Source organism: Galleria mellonella, unplaced genomic scaffold (assembly GCF_026898425.1).
Source record: "Galleria mellonella isolate WM207_F2 unplaced genomic scaffold, CSIRO_AGI_GalMel_v1 utg113, whole genome shotgun sequence".
Taxonomy (NCBI): Eukaryota; Metazoa; Arthropoda; class Insecta; order Lepidoptera; family Pyralidae; genus Galleria; species Galleria mellonella.
The window spans coordinates 1068067-1084462 of record NW_026441975.1 but is presented as its reverse complement, the minus strand read 5'-3'; the positions used below and the strand labels follow the sequence as shown (position 1 = coordinate 1084462).

General features: G+C 31.2%; 2 protein-coding genes across 3 annotated transcripts; one reads left to right on the top strand and one right to left on the bottom strand.

The window, feature by feature from the left end:
- Positions 1–793: 793 nt before the first annotated feature.
- Positions 794–4959, bottom strand: LOC113512863 (uncharacterized). The gene is made up of 4 exons (XM_026896811.2): positions 4698–4959; positions 4074–4253; positions 2346–2490; positions 794–1409 (listed from the first exon to the last, which is right to left on the bottom strand). The coding sequence occupies exons 1-4, from the start codon at positions 4782–4784 to the stop codon at positions 1246–1248; spliced, it is 576 nt and encodes a 191-aa protein (XP_026752612.2). The 5' UTR covers positions 4785–4959; the 3' UTR covers positions 794–1245.
- A 1538-nt stretch (positions 4960–6497) lies between these two features.
- LOC113512925 (uncharacterized) lies at positions 6498–13592 on the top strand. 2 transcript variants are annotated; one of them, XM_026896888.3, is made up of 5 exons: positions 6498–6583; positions 10392–10482; positions 11564–11767; positions 12525–12654; positions 13285–13592. In XM_026896888.3, exons 1-5 carry the CDS (start codon positions 6513–6515, stop codon positions 13410–13412), a joined length of 624 nt encoding a protein of 207 aa, XP_026752689.2. In that variant the 5' UTR covers positions 6498–6512; the 3' UTR covers positions 13413–13592. The 2 variants fall into 2 exon arrangements, with proteins under 2 accessions (XP_026752689.2, XP_026752688.1); XM_026896887.3 differs by lacking the exon at positions 6498–6583 and adding an exon at positions 8615–8722.
- The last annotated feature ends 2804 nt before the right edge of the window (positions 13593–16396 follow it).

Sequence of the window (16396 nt, the reverse complement as noted above, 5' to 3'; positions counted from 1 at the left end):
TACCTACCTTTTACTCATCTAGTCTTATCTCTTAACATTTGAATATTTATATATTAAAATTCGTAAAAATGTTGTATTAGTTGATTTATATAATATTTAGTAATATTTTTTTATAAATAATTTATCATTATATTATAATAATCTATTTATCGTAACCTTCAAATCAAGAGTATAAAGCCTTTTCAAAGGGTCGGCAGCATACTTGCAATTCCTCTGGTGCTGCTGGTGCTCTTGGGCGGCTGTGGGTACTTACCATCAAGTAATCCGAATGCCCGTTTGCCTCTTGTGTTGTAAAAATAATATAATACCTACTAATATTGTAAAAGCGAAAAAGTACAGCTGTTTGAGTATTTATTGCTCCATTATGCTATTTAGCTAAACGGTGATTTGAGTGAAATTTATATCCTAAACTAACACCTACGATAACACACATTTTTATATTTTCTTTTTATACCTATTCACATGGGAATAATGATGGGAGAACAATTTGAATTATGGAAAGATTTTCCTAATTATTTTTGATATAAAATTTTTCCCCAATTATGTTTGTTAGGTCATAACGATCTCCTTAAAAAAAAACCCGACTTCAATCGTTACAAAATCAATTATTTTGATTTAAAAACTACTCTACTGAACAAATTTTGATAAATTTTCTATGGGACCAATCTGAAAGTATGTTCTTTTAGATAAAAAACAGAATTTCCCAAATCGGTTTATAACGAACTTATGAGGTAAGCATAAAAAATCCATCGTATTGAGAACCTTTTTTTAGTCAATTGAATATGCAATAAAATAGTTTGTTATTTTAAAAAATATATATTTTTAGTTATTGTAAAATATTAATTACATAATTATCACCAATCTTGTCAACACATCATCAGTCTTTGTTATTTTTTAAATCTATTCCTACAGGTAAATATTTAAGAAAAAAATACAATGTAAGTTATTATCTATAAGATATTGAAAAGAAAATTGCATTTATTTTAGAAATATAATTTCCCATTTATAATAACAGGCATATTACTTAAATTACAATTTATTGAGATAATTAGTATTTTATTTAATATCAAATGGGCTTGCTTCAATGGAGTCTTACGCGTATTGTGTATTTCTTTCTTCAATCTTATCATATTCTTTTCTTAATTCAAAAGGATTATAGTGGCGCACGTTATGAGACAAAATCTTAAAATATGTATTAACATTAATTGAAATCATTTGCTCGTATTAGAGACGGACAAAAATTTTTCAGCAATTCTCATAAGGAATTACGGTGGGGCAATATGGCGGACTATCCATCTTTATATCTCCAGAGACGATTTGGTGCAGCTGATTATCATACGAGTGCTGATTAGATATTTCCATCTTCTTTAATAAGCTTCTTACCAGCAATATTATGTATACATGAAGCACTGAAACAAAACAAATATTTTTTATGCAACCTAGAATGGCAATTAGCTGACGGCCCACCTGATGGAAAGTGATAAGCGTCGCCTATAGACATATTATATTTACCTATTAATTTTAATTAATAATAATAAAGATTTATTGTTCATATATTTTACACATTATAATTTTATTACAATTATGAACTAAAGTAATTACGAAGTTTAATATATGAGTATTTATAAAATGTAACATTATGTCCAAATCGCATTAGATTGAGAGTTCCGATTAAAAGAACAGGGAACGGATTTTTTAGTCCATTCTAATAGAACTAAATTGTAGAACTATAAGGAAACAATCGGGATAATATACCAGTATCTGCTACAGAAGAAAATCTCTAAAAAAAAAACTAATAATAAACTAGTAGAAAATGCCATAACATAAAGTAATGCCTTATGACATTCTTTGTTTTACTAATTGTACACGTTTTATAATACAATTTTAATGATTATAGTATTAAAATCATCAAGTTAGCCATCTATCTACTGTTGAACATAGGTCTCTCATTTAGGGGCTTATGCCAGTAGTTGTCACACTTGGCAGGAAGGTTGGCAACCACAGCTAGGCTTTGTTGATGTTTTCAGAGGGACGCTTTGCCCATCCCTTGACCATTAAATTCCTTCATCATCATCATATCAGTTTTAAACTATCCACTGCTGAACATAACCCTCCCCCTAGGGGGGATTGTGCCAGTAGTCGCAACGCTTGGTAAGCGAATTGGCAATCGCAGTTAGGCTTTGGGGATGTTTTAAGAGGGAAGTTGCTGTCCATCCCTCGCTCTCCCTTAGTTGCCTCTTACGACACCCACGGGAAAGGAACGGGTAGCCAATTATATGCCGGTACCACACGGGATTAAATTCCCTTTGTAGGTATAAAGTATATAATTTTTCTGTTATACTTACTCATATAACAAATAAAAAGCAGTACTGAATGCACAATAAGAACTGAATATCTGATCAATGTCATCTCAATTATTTGTTGCACAAAAACAACCGCCGTTGTTGCCAGTGTAAAGTAGAAATATATTCTTACATATTTTATTTTATTCTGAAAATGAAATAGAAAAAGAAATTAGAATAGAAATAGAAATTTATTATTTGACAAAAAACACAAAGTTACAAACACAAGATAGAATGGGCCCCACACTAGGCGAACCTGTATCGTGGACACCCGACAAAGATTAACGAATCACAATGTGTAATAATGAAAAGTATGCATTAAATTATGTATTAATTAATTATACAATGGCAAATCATTGTTGGCATGTATCTATCTTTATATGTCAGTCGAGCATTTAGTATACCACCATGGCTAAATCACATTTTTTAATTACAAGATACAGGCCTGCATGCCTAGTGTGTAATTCGTAGAATTAATCATCTATGTAAAAGTGTTTTTTGGCAAATAAATATTAGTTTCATTTTGAAATAATAATATACCTAAGTTTAAGTTTTATTATAATTTTGAAATTTTACTTAATCAGCCAAAAACAACTGTACATATTTCAATAAAATTTATATATATTCTTTATTACACTTGTAAGTTACATATAAAATAATCTATTTATAAATGTTGTGAGCAAGGGTGGACTTATCTCTGACAGAGATCTCTTCCAGTCAACCCAGTACAGTAAGAAAGCATTTCGTTAGCGGGCAGCTGAAGTGCTACAACTATGAATACATAAACAAATATACAGTTAAATAAAATATTTAAATATATAATAAAATATTACATAAATACATACACTATAAATACATACAATACCTACCTACTTATACAATATATGTTAAAATAAATTAATATACTACTTACATTAGAAATTTCGTTTAATGTTTTTAAGATTTGAGAGTTCAGTTAGAAAAATTTATTACACTAAGAAGAACTATACCTAAGGTAGAACTCATAAAATATATTTACACGGGAAAATCAGCATTAATATTCAATTCTTTAATTAATTTATAAACATATAGTAACTATTAGTGGCATTAATTTATGTGTAATTTTTGTTTATTCCACAAAGGTAGCAAACAAGCATACAGCCCGTCTGATGGTAAACGATCACTGTAGCTTATGGACGCCTGCAAGACCAGAGGTGTTACGTATGCGTTGCCGACTCTGAGGAAACCTTAATATACTCTTTTTGAAGAACCCCATACTGTAATCTCTAGGGAAAACCTCGGCAGGGAGCACATTCCACAGCCTGTGCGTTCGCGGGAGGAAATTTCTCTGGAACCGCACTGTACGTACTGTACTGTACTTTACAGGTTTTATTTGCCACTTGAAAAAATTAATAGACTTGGTATCTTGATCAGTAACTAAAAAAAGATATTGTATTAGATGATATCATCATCAGCATCATATCTGCCTTGAACTTTCCACTGCGGAACATAAATTTCCCTCTTGGGGGGTTTTGCCAGTAGTTGCCACGCTTGGAAGCCGGATGTGCAACCGCAGTTAAGATTTGGAGATGTTTTAAAAGGGATGCTGCTACCCATCCCACGCCCTCTTTACTCGCCTTTTACGACACCCACGGGCAAGGAAGGGGTGGCCTATTCTATGCCGGTACCACTCAGCGATATAAATTATAACACTAGTTAATATAAATAAATAATATTGTAATAATGACATACCTGATGACTTCCGTAAACCAATAATATATTAAATAATATCTCTATACTATACAGTACTATGGATATTATAAAGGCGAGTTCTGTCTCAATATACGTGAATCCCGACGTATGAAACGGAAAGACATCTGTGTTGCCGGATAAGGCAAGACTGTTGAAAATTATTGAGAGCGTATTTGAAAACTGAAAAATAAGATATTAGATTCGTATGATTAATTATCCAATTTATAATAATCAATTTTCACAGGGAAAATAATTTAAAATATTGCTTTGATAAATTAACGACTTCAATCGAAACAAAATTAGTATGTGAACAGCAAGGAACTAAAGTTTGAAAATCGATTGCAAATAATTTCTTAAATAACTTTAGAACTGACAAAAATATAGTATAGTATACGTAGATAGAAACAAGTAGGTAAATCGAAATATTTTTCATAAAGAAGTAAAAAAAAAACCACTTTTGCTTTCAGCAGTAACTGATGTGAATTGTTTTAGAAATCACTTTTACGTCGTTTAATCGTAAATTATTTTGCGGAGGTTTAATGACAAAATAAGTATTTAAAAAAAAAATATTGTTTACCTAAACAACTGTTTGAAGATAAAATAATATAAAAGTGTAAAACTCACAATAATAAAATATCCCACAAATAGGACTCCTTTCCTGAGAGGCAAACAGAAACAGCATCTTTTAAACTCTGGACACTCACAATACATTGTTAAATTTTTATTAAAATATACATTAAATTAATACTAGTACAATCCTCTTCAACGAGAATTTAAAAATGGAATTGCACATGTGACTTTAAACGGTCGCAATGTTTCTCAGTCAACACCAGTTTCTCGACCGTTAACGGTGCTGGTCGGCGTATATTTAACTTTGAGAATCAAGATTTTAGTGTACATATTTATTATCTCAGTAATATGCATATAGTTCGATATAATACAGACAAACATGAGTAAGAATTATCATAATAAGCGATGATAGCGCAGGAAGTTAGCTTACAATTTACAAATGATCAGATAATTATGAACACAACAATTATTGTAACAAAGCTGCAATTTGCTCGTATTTGGTTTAAAAAGTGATAAGGTAGGATTGTTCTGGTTTGTAAAAATTAAATATATTAAACTCTATAAGCAAAGTTGAAACAAATTATTTCAGCCGAAGTATTATTACAGTAAAATTTTAAAAAGTAAATAAAATGTATTTAAAATTTACCTAAATGTAAATACAAAATGGTTATCAAAATCTGTTCTGAATTGCCTGAAATAGATATAAAAAAATGTAGATAATTTAAAAACTTTGCCTTTTTGAAGAATTTGTTGATAACTAAGTATTTATCATCGTGTCAGTCGTTAACTATTCATTGCCGAACATAGGCCTTCTGTTGAAGGGTTTGGCAAAACCCGTACTTGCTATGCTTGGCAGACGGGTTGACAATCGCCTTTTACGACACCTACAGGAAAGAAAGGGGTGACTCATTCTATGTCGGGGCCACAAGGCGGTATATCTATCATTGAGTAAAAATAACTGAAGTTACGATAAACCAGAATAAAATAACAAGAATACCTATACACCTATCCCCCGATTTACACGGTACTTGTTTTACACGTTTTCGCTTTTACACGGTTTTCCAAATAAGTTTTTTTTTTGTTTTTATCGCACTCTACTAAATGTTACTGTGTTTGAACATGTGCTCTGTGTACACATCTCACGGGGAATCCCGAGCTCATGTGCTGACTTGCTGCACATGCACACTGTGTCTGTATTTCTTCGCATAAAATTAAAGTTTTATCTACGGAAAATTGTATTTGAGTGAAAGTTTCACAGTGTCAGAAAGATTTAATTTTTCATATTCGTAAATTACAAGTGAGTGCATAATTAAGATTTTTATAAATTAACATAAATTAAAAAAAAAAATTATAGGCTTATAATGTCGAAAGAAATTAAAAGAAAAGTTATTTCTTTAGAAACTAAAATCGAAATTTTGGATCGCTTTGGATCGGATAATGTATTGTAATTAAATAAAAAAACAGTGTTTCCGTAATATATTACATATTTTAACCTGTCAATGCATTTTATTTTTATTTCTGTGTATACCTAAAAATATTGAAAAAAATCACAACTGTTAAATAGCAAAATTATGTATTTTCTGCAAGCTTTTCGATTTACACGGTTTTGACTTGAAAATTTTTAATTTTCGATTTACACGTTTTTCTCAGGAACGTATCTACCATGTAAATCGGGGGATAGGTGTATATACAACTAGGAATAAAAGGGATTTTTAAAAATTCATCTCTCTTATTAGCAAATAGGATTTGAAAATTTGTACAGTGATAGTATTTTTTTTTATTTTAATTACAAATTAATTTCAAACACTCTTAGTAGTAATTTTTTATAATGCTACCACTTATTCGGAAAGCAATTACTGCCAAGAGGAAATGCAAGAAACTCAACTGTTGCTTTATTCAACACAAGTTGATTTTACATTTACAAATTTGTGTCAACATAGGTAAGTTAGATTGGAAATAATACGTGATTAGACATCTATTGTAAACGTATTTCAGAATTCAGCAAATGAAACGTCTTTTCCAGTAGGTATTATTGGAAAACAAACCTAAGTCAACAATAGTTTAAAATTTAAGAGTAAATAGATAGATACACTTTATTGTTTCTTCTCTAATATTACAATAGTAAACTAATTATAAATACAAACAATTACAAGAAAATATTATAATGATAAAACAATGGGCGGCCTTATACTCGTAGTTAAGAGCGATCTCTTCCAGGCAACTTTAGGGTGGATAAGAGTAATTATGAACAGTTCGAACGAATATGTATATGAAGGTATCTTATATTTTAAATTAGAGACTAGGGTATTTGTGAAACGATTTTTTGCTTAAACCCGTTTTTCGACAACATAAAAAATTATTCCCTTAGGACTCGATAAAAAGTGAAGACAATTATAATCTAGAATACTAAACAGATTTTAAAATTGTTTTCGTAGCGAAAAGTTACACAGTTTCTAATTAACATAGATTATTTAAATTAAAAAAGTAAGGTTATAATGTTTTCTATTTATTCATAGAAAAAGACAATTATGAGTAACTAGGTTCTTAGAATAAGAACAAAGAACAATAGACAAGCATTTTATTGTAAAAATAAGCGGATTGGTTTACAACACAGACATAAAATAATGAAGGTTTACAATAATATATATAAGACAATACTTACAAAACTTTTAGGGACAAAATAGACAAGTACCTTATTTCAGGAAAAGTGAAAAATTAGATTAAGGATAATATATATTTTTTATACATTTGTAAAAGTCCCTCAACATAGAATTAAGTGTCATTTTCTTACATTATAATAATATTTTAGATTTTTTATTCTTTATATAATGCGTAGATTGTAATATTATTGTTGTATAAATTATAAATATAAACAAAGTAATCAATGTCCAATTATTCTTTGTTTGTACAATTAAAACAGCAAAGATAATTCAGTCATGACTCAAACAAATATTTTAATACTAATAGATGTACTATATATATGTAGAATACATGTCTTTAAGTCACAGAATTAGCGAGAAATTGTTCTAATGAAAATAATGTATATAAATTAAAATGTAAATTATATATTTTATATTCTTTTAGAAGTATTGATGCAGCTTAAATTGCCATTTGGCGCATTATTATTTGCCAAACCAAAGACATATACCGCCAGACAAGTGTACGATATATACTTTTCTTACATGGCCATGATATTAAACGATTACTTTTAATATTTTTTGGCTCGTGGCTTGTATTTATTGAAAAATAATTTGTATTTTAAAGTAAGTACGTAATAGTAACAAAGCACAAGTAACATCTATATCTACTAGTGACTAAGTAAATATTTACAAGTTATTTTTTCGTAAATTATTTGATCATTCGGTAAGAATAAAAATAGTGTTCTGCCAGTTTATGATTTGCATAATCTTTTATCTAAATACTAGCTTTTATTTGATACTTAGAAGGGCAAATAAACGTACGGCCCACCTGATGGCATATGATAACCGTTGTCTATAGATGTAGACAGTACCATACAATACACTATGCAACACTGCTTCACGGCAGAAAAACGAGTGGGTCAGAGTTACTTAGGCAGATAACTTTTATACAAAGTCTGCTTCTAGTAAATTGTTATTACAATAGATAGAATTTAAACATAGTGTCAGATCTAAGGAAGAATTTTTAAATTATGGTTTAATTTCCACATTGTATCGCGTCTAGTTCCCTACATTTGTCGCAATTGTAACAGCTTCTGTCTTTTGTAGTCTCTGTTTATTCTAAAGTGAAATAAATAAGGCGTGAGTTCGCCATACTGAAGTAATATAATTATTATAACCGAAAAAATATCTGTTAGTTTGCTATACAGTCTTTATTAATCTTCATAATATTATTGACCTCTTTTCACCTATAATGTTGATTATAATCTTTATCAAGTTAACCTTTATGTATTATTGCTTACAGGATAAATATGAACCATTTGTGCCGTATCTCATATGTCGATTTATAACATGGTTCTCGGAAGTTTTGTGTTTGTTAATATTATGTATTAATCATAAAATTCTAATTGGATAGTATCTGGGCATGTTGTTTTTTTATTAGTAAGTAATTTCCTTATAATAATTATTCGGATTATATATTTATATTAATTAAATAAAACTGTAAGAGTGAACAGAAGTACCATTTTTAATTTTGTTCTAAGTATATATATAGGTAGATTTTTTATTACAAACTGAATTCTTAGTAATGGGGGTCTAATTTACCCATTACTAGCAATATACCTTATCAGGTCGACCTTCACACGGTTCCCTCTGGAAACTATAGTGATTAATTCTAGTGGAATTCGTCACGATGGGCTAATGAATCTGCTTTTATTCTCACTTATCATCCCTCACTGGTGCTCCACCAGCGTATACCGATAGCGCAGGCAGGATCACCATTTCATTATCACCCTTAAAAAATCTGTTACATTTGTATTCAAAAATACTAATACTATGACAAAAGTAATAAAATAATGTAGAATGTAAACAACTGAAATATTGTTTTCGTTCAACGTAATGGTAACTTTAGATTACCCAATCCAATAACGCCTGCAACACTACAGGCAGAGATTGCGCTTTGATACCAAATTGACTAAATAAAAAAATATTTTTATTTTCAATTTTCGAAATATACGCATTTGTTGTTGTGTATAGTTATTACGTAAATGCCCAAACAGAAGAAAATTCATTCGGTACAACTAATTTACTACCAAGCCTGCAATGACTGCAACTGAGTCTATATTAGATGTATTTATATTTTTACCTATTCAATTCATGAAGTTATTAAACTTTGCAAAATACTTTCATTTTACTTTTCTATTATTATTTACGGAAAATAGCGTCAGTTGGAACTATTTAACGACATATAACAATTTAAGTAAGTATAGAATGTTTTTTTTATAACATATGGGATAAACGAGCATGTAGCTCACCTGATGGTAAATGACTACCGCCGTCCTTGAGCGCCTGCAACATCAGAGGGATTGTAGATTTATTGTTGGTCTTTCAAAAGGAATAAGCTCTTTTCTCTAAGGTTACGTACCAGTATCTAAGGTTACGTTATGTACCAGTATTGGGTATACCTCTCAAAACTACCAATACGCAATGTTTCTAAATTAAAGTAACTGAATTTTATCCAGAACTATTTTTACACAAAGCAATGTATGATTCCAAAGGTTACCTGGAAGAAATCGCTTTTAGCGATAAGGCTGCCCATTGTTTTCCCATTATGAACATTTTTTAAAATTGTTTGTATTTATAATAAGTTCACTATTGTAATCTTTTTGATGAAACAATAAAGAGTATCTATCTATCTATGTGTGGTGGTCGCACAATATATGATAATCTATTATTGTTTACATAACTCGAGCATTTTATTGGTTTAGGTACATTAGCTAAAATAACACTCGGGTCATAAAAAAATGCTTACAATTTTAATTTTTACTTGTTAACGTATTATCCATATTTTCATATCGACGATACTAACACGTTATTGGTTTACTTGTATCTACATTTTTATCTGATAAAAGATAAAAGGTAATCTTATTGATATCTACGTATGAACCAAAATCATTTCATAGTATCGGTGTTCGATGCATTTTATTCCCTTATTCCATTAATTAATTAATATTTATTATTGTAATAATTATTTCATAATAAACACGTTATTACATATTAGAACTAAGCTCGTTTTGTAAAGCATTTATAAGGGTCTATGACTTATACCTAGTGAAATGGCGTTTGAACTACCCAGATTTACAAGATGTTGCTGTTGTTTATCCTTACGGACTGGATGTTTACTCATCGGATATGTTTCAATTGTAAGTACCTATATAAACATAAATCTTTTAGAACCACAGGGTATGAAGATATAGCATAGTCCTCCAGAATGGCAACGCTTGAGTGGTAATAGTTACCACTCATTGTAAAGGGTTCACACAGTATTCTATGATACCCATGGTTTTGTTTATGTTTATAGGCATATATAGGTTATTGATTTCCATTAATTGGATACTCAGTTTGTTTGCCATTTTAAATTTCATAAAAAAGAACAATAAATCAATCAAGTAATTGAAGGTATTTGAATTCGATATGTTACTGATTTCATTCAATAATTTAAACAAAACTTAGCTACCTTTACATTAAGTACTGTTGAAATATATTATAATACATGATTTTAAGTACGTAAATACCGTCAGATTTTATATGGGAAGAATCATGATTAAACAAACTTTGGTTCTAAGAGTAATAATATGCCGGATATGATTTTATCACACAATCTATAGTGAGTGTATGTCTATTTAAATATTTATATTTATGATCTCTGTGGATCAGTGGTAGGCGCGTTGGTCTACGGAATGATGTTTCGGGTTCGACTTTTTTTTACAAATTAACTCGGGCATTCTGCATTGTGCTTTCAGATCTTTTTTCCCTTGTTTCTCAAGATAATATATCTAAGCTTAAGTATTTGTGTTATTTTATATAACATTATTATTATATACAGGATAATCCGCATCATTAATTTTATTAATTAATATTAATATTGTAAATGCAAAAGTTTGTAAGGAAGGATAGGAGGATGGGTGTATGAAAGAAAAATAAAAATCTTGTTACCCGTTCACGCAAAAACTACTAGACGAATTTAGTTGAAATTTTACAACGTTAAAGCTTATACATCAAAGTAATAGACTATAATAGAAGAAAATATTGTGTTAATTGGCCGAATTATAATTATTATGTAAGTCGACAATAATTTTTTTAGAAAATTTGTTAGGGCGGATAAATCTTTATTATTTAACAAAATAATATTACTTAAACTAATCTATTAATTATCAACGAATGTATACAATTAAAGATTTGACGTTTAAATAATATTTTAATACTTTTTTTTTATAATTCCAGTTAATAGCGTGTCTAGGCTTGACAGCAACCTCAATATCTCTATACAAGGTGATTACGTACGTGTTAAATGATACGCATCCAAACCTCCCTCCAGACGCCGTGAACAAATCAGCTCTCGGTCTTTACGTATCTCACGGCTATTATTTACTGGTATTCTTATACTTGCTTGTTATTAGCTCGATACTAGTAATTGGAGTACATGCGGTAAGTTGGATTTATTATTAGGTTGTAATGCAAATAAATTTAGATTTAAAATAAAAAATAATATATCTAATGTAGCATTTAGGTATTTTTAACCAGAGCGGTAACTCCGCCTGCGCTATTGGTACACATTGGTAGGGTAACTAAGAAGTGAGGTGGTGATGTTGAAGTCAGGTTAATTAGCTAGATTAAACACATGGTTTCCAGAGAAAACCCCACGGATGTCGACAATAACAAGGAATACGAAGGGTGAAAGGAATCGCTAGTAATTGGTTCTAACAACCCCATTACTAGCAGGTCGACGTCTAATTCCTCGTGAAAATCAAATGAATTCGACACAATGGGCTAACTGATCTGCTTTCACCTTCACCTATCATCCCCCACTGGTGTTCCGCCAGCATATACCTATTACGCAGGCCGGGTTACTATTTTATTTTCACCCAGTAAAAAAAAAAAACATGAAATATGGCTTTACGTTAATTAACTTAGTAACACGTAATAGACTAATATTTGCCTTTTATATGGAGAGAATATGTGGGATGTTAGTGAGCTGTAAATATTATTATGAATTGCTAATATGTGTGATAAATTAAAATACAATGTCTACCCACTCTTTTTCATCCCCAGCATATTGTTATAAGTGACTAGGGAGTATTGTATATGAGATATTTTTCAACAAAATAAAACGAACTTAATAATAGTCAATATTTTACCATCTATTTTTTTAAGTCGCTTAAGAATAATGTTTTGTTTTTTTCAGTCTAAACCACATTATTTAAGATACTATTTTAATTCTGGATTATTCTTGTTACTGATTGGAGTAACTTTGGTAATAGTATCCTGTATATTTGTGGGTATCCTTGCTACCTTACCTCTACTGAAGTGGTGCTGTAAGTACTCAGTTTTTTTTTTATTTTGGTTATAACGTAAACTGTACTATCGTCTTATTACGGTATTTTTTTTTATTAAATACAAATAGAATATTAACAAGTGGACTTTCGGTATACGCTAGTAAGTTTTATTAAGTAGAATTCGTAACAACAGCTTCCACCCATCTGTTAAAAAGAGGTAATCGTCGCCTGTAAACAACAGAACAGTACTATGGTTATCACAAAATACTTATATGCGAAATACAAGGGTAAAACTATTTGTAAACCATTAGCATTGGGTTTTACAAATACCCTTATATATTAGAAACAAAAATATAGGATACCAGTAAGTGATAAAATAGAAAAGGATAAAATTAGGTTAATTGGTCCATTGTGACCACTGAATTCACCAGAATTTAGCACCATGTTTTTCAATTGATGTCGTTGACCTGATATGACAGGGCTATTTAATCCCCATCATTAATAATCTCTTCTCCAAGACGTTACGCTTTATGTAGACTACGTATAATTTTATAAGTAAAGAAAAGTTTTGTAGATAAAGTTTAGTCGTTTTGTAGATTAGTTCGCTGCAATTTTTATTAAATAATATAAATAAATAATATCATTTGTAATACTATTTTCTGTTTCCAGTCACACACTTCCTTGGATTGATTGTGGTGCGAAGTACTTACTTAGACATGGAAGAAAGGAATATAGAAGCTACATACAAAATGGCCAGCATTTATAATCCTCATCTATCACGACCATTGATGGCATAAAATATGGCACTTGGTGCCTGCCATAAACTAATTAATAATTTTCTATGATAACTATACTAAGTATAAAAATGTAATGATAATTTAAGTTTAAATTTATACTTTAATTACTTACCTTTTTGCAAAAAAGGCGCTCTTTACATCCACTAAAATGAAAGGTTAAATAAATCGAAAAACTTTTTATTACGACTTTTTTATTTCTAAAACATATTTATTAAAAATTAAAAGATTTGTTAACATTCTGTCCTTAAATACTTAGACCTATAGAATCGAGAAGAAGGGAGAGGCCTTAGCTGTTAGTCTGGATATTGCGAAAGCCTTTGATCGGGTGTGGCATAGGGCACTAATCTCAAAACTACCTTCGTTTGGGTTGCCTGCGAGATTGTGCAGTTGGGTCGCCAGTTTTCTTAAGGAACGTAGCATTAAGGTCGTAGTCGACGGAGCATGCTCTGACTTAAAACCTGTGAATGCTGGTGTCCCGCAAGGCTGTGTACTATCTCCGACACTGTTTCTTCTGCATATCAATGATATGTTACAGATCAGTGATATTCATTGTTATGCAGACGACAGTACAGGAGATGCATTATACACCGGTCATGCAAAGATCTCGCGGGCACATACCGATGAGCTCCGGAACAGACTTGTGTCTGAAATCGAAACTTCGCTCGACAAAGTTTCGATCTGGGGTGAACGCAATCTTGTTCACTTTAACCCTAAGAAGACACAAGTCTGCGCGTTCACCGCAAAAAAGACACCGTTTGTCGTATCTCCTTACTTTCGGGGCACTTCCCTCGATAATAAGTCGAGTCTGGGGATTCTTGGCGTCGATATATCTAGCGACGTCCAGTTTTGCGGTCATCTGGAGGAAAAAGCTAAGATAGCTTCCAAAAAGTTGGGGGTGCTCAATAGGGTGAGACGGTATTTCACGCCAGAAAACCGCCTGAAACTATATAAAGCTCAAGTGAGGCCACACATATTGAATACTGTTCTCACCTGTGGGCAGGAGCGCCACAGTACCAACTCCTTCCGTTAGACCGCATTCAAAGTCGGGCAGCTCGAATTGTTGACGATCGGCGTCTTACTGTCCGGCTCGACCCACTGGAACTGCGTAGAGATGTTGCATCTCTGTGCATTTTCTACCGAATTTATCATGGGGAGTGCTCTGAAGAATTGTTCGGATTGATACCTGCTGCAGATTTTCACCATCGTACAACCCGCCATAAACTAAAATTTCATCCCAACCATCTGGACAAGTGGCGGTCCTCCACCGTGCGTTTTTCAAGGCACTTTCTCCCACGCACAACCACTCTTTGGAATCAACTTCCAGCAGCAGTATTTCCGAACCGATACGACAACATAACCTTCAAGAAAAGAGCATATTCCTTTTTAAAGGCCGGCAGCACACCTGCAATGCCGTAGGTGTTGTGGGTGATCATGGGCGGCGGTAGTCACTTACCATCAGGTGAGCCGCATGCTCGTTTGCCCCCTGTGTTGTAAAAAAAAAAAAAAACCTTTTATTATTTTTAAAGTTATAGGGTTAATCGTAATGGGGATATTATACTGAACAGTGACACAGAACGCAAGATTGAGTATGATTTGAAAATTATTCTGCGATTTCTATTCCGTGTAGCAAGTTTTGTATTCAACTACATATGTGCGTTCTAAATGTTACCTTTGGGTGATATAGCCTATTTATACTAGGTTTCGGCTTGATATACCTTTTAGAACTAACTTTAACTTTTAATGGCAATTGTAATTATTGAGGATACTAATATCATTGGCCTATTTAAGATTATTTTACTATATAAGGGTTTTAGGTAGTACGTTATACTAAGTTTATGGATTAGTAGGATTTTAAATACTATTTTCCACAGCTTTAATATCGTGTGAATCTGTACGCATATATAGCTTATATGTTAAGTTAGGATAATATAACCTACTCGTGGAACAAACTTCATTCAAATGCATTCAGCTACATATTGAGATTGATGGAGTAACAAACATACAAATATCCAAACACATATTCATAAACCTTCACAATTATATTATTAATATAGTATAAGAAATAGAACTATTGTAATGTCAATAGGATTTATGGTCTTTGTATACATAATAAATATATTTTTCACGTTATTTATGTACCACTTAGTATATAGGTAGTACGGTATACTGTCTATGTATACCACAAGGACTATAACAGAGATTAAGAATAATAACTACTGCCACTTACTGTAAGCAATCGTAGATTAAGGTACATACGTACATAGATGAAACATGGACAAGACAATTGACACAGAGTACCTTTCGATGTTGCTTCAAAATTGTTGTTTTAATCAAAAACATCAATAAGTTGAGTTGATTCAAGTTGAGGGTACTAATATGAATCATGGTGGGGGGGGGGGAAGGGATTGTTGGCAATGGAGTTTGACAGCCCCATTGCCAGCAATATGCCCTAATAGGTCGGCCTCCTCTTGTTGAATTCGTCACGATGGGCTAACTGACCTGCTTCATCCTCACCTATCATCCTTCACTGGTACCCCGCCGGTGTATTCCGATAGCGCGGGTGGGGTTACCATTCCATTATCACCCGTTAAAAAAAAATATGAATCATGTAATAATTGATGTGATTATATATATATATATATATATATATATATATATATATATATATATATATATATATATATATATATATATATATATATATATATATATATATATATATATATATATATTTTTTTTTTTATTTATTTATTTATTTATTAAAAAATCTCTTTCAGAGTTAGTTAATAATTCATTAGGGTTTCTTGACGGTGATTGCTATTTTCGTTAATACGACAATTAACAATTTTAATTATCATTAATATTTCATTAGTATTAATTTAATTAAATTCTTCGAATGCTTGTACATACGAATCCGAATGCGCATAGTGGCAACACTAGCCATTGAAAATAAAAAAAAAAGTGGATATGTCAATCATTGTGGC

Bases quoted from the DNA above. Each gene is read 5' to 3' on its own strand.
- LOC113512863 (XM_026896811.2), bottom strand. From the start codon at position 4,784: ATGTATTGTGAGTGTCCAGAGTTTAAAAGATGCTGTTTCTGTTTGCCT. The intron at 2,491-4,073 runs GTATGTCATTAT...TTTCATTTTCAG, and splicing joins TGGTTTACGGAAGTCATCAG to AATAAAATAAAATATGTAAG. The intron at 1,410-2,345 runs GTAAGTATAACA...GTTTTGTTTCAG, and splicing joins GCTTTTTATTTGTTATATGA to TGCTTCATGTATACATAATA.
- LOC113512925 (XM_026896888.3), top strand. From the start codon at position 6,513: ATGCAAGAAACTCAACTGTTGCTTTATTCAACACAAGTTGATTTTACA. The intron at 10,483-11,563 runs GTAAGTACCTAT...TTATAATTCCAG, and splicing joins TCATCGGATATGTTTCAATT to TTAATAGCGTGTCTAGGCTT. The intron at 11,768-12,524 runs GTAAGTTGGATT...TGTTTTTTTCAG, and splicing joins TAGTAATTGGAGTACATGCG to TCTAAACCACATTATTTAAG.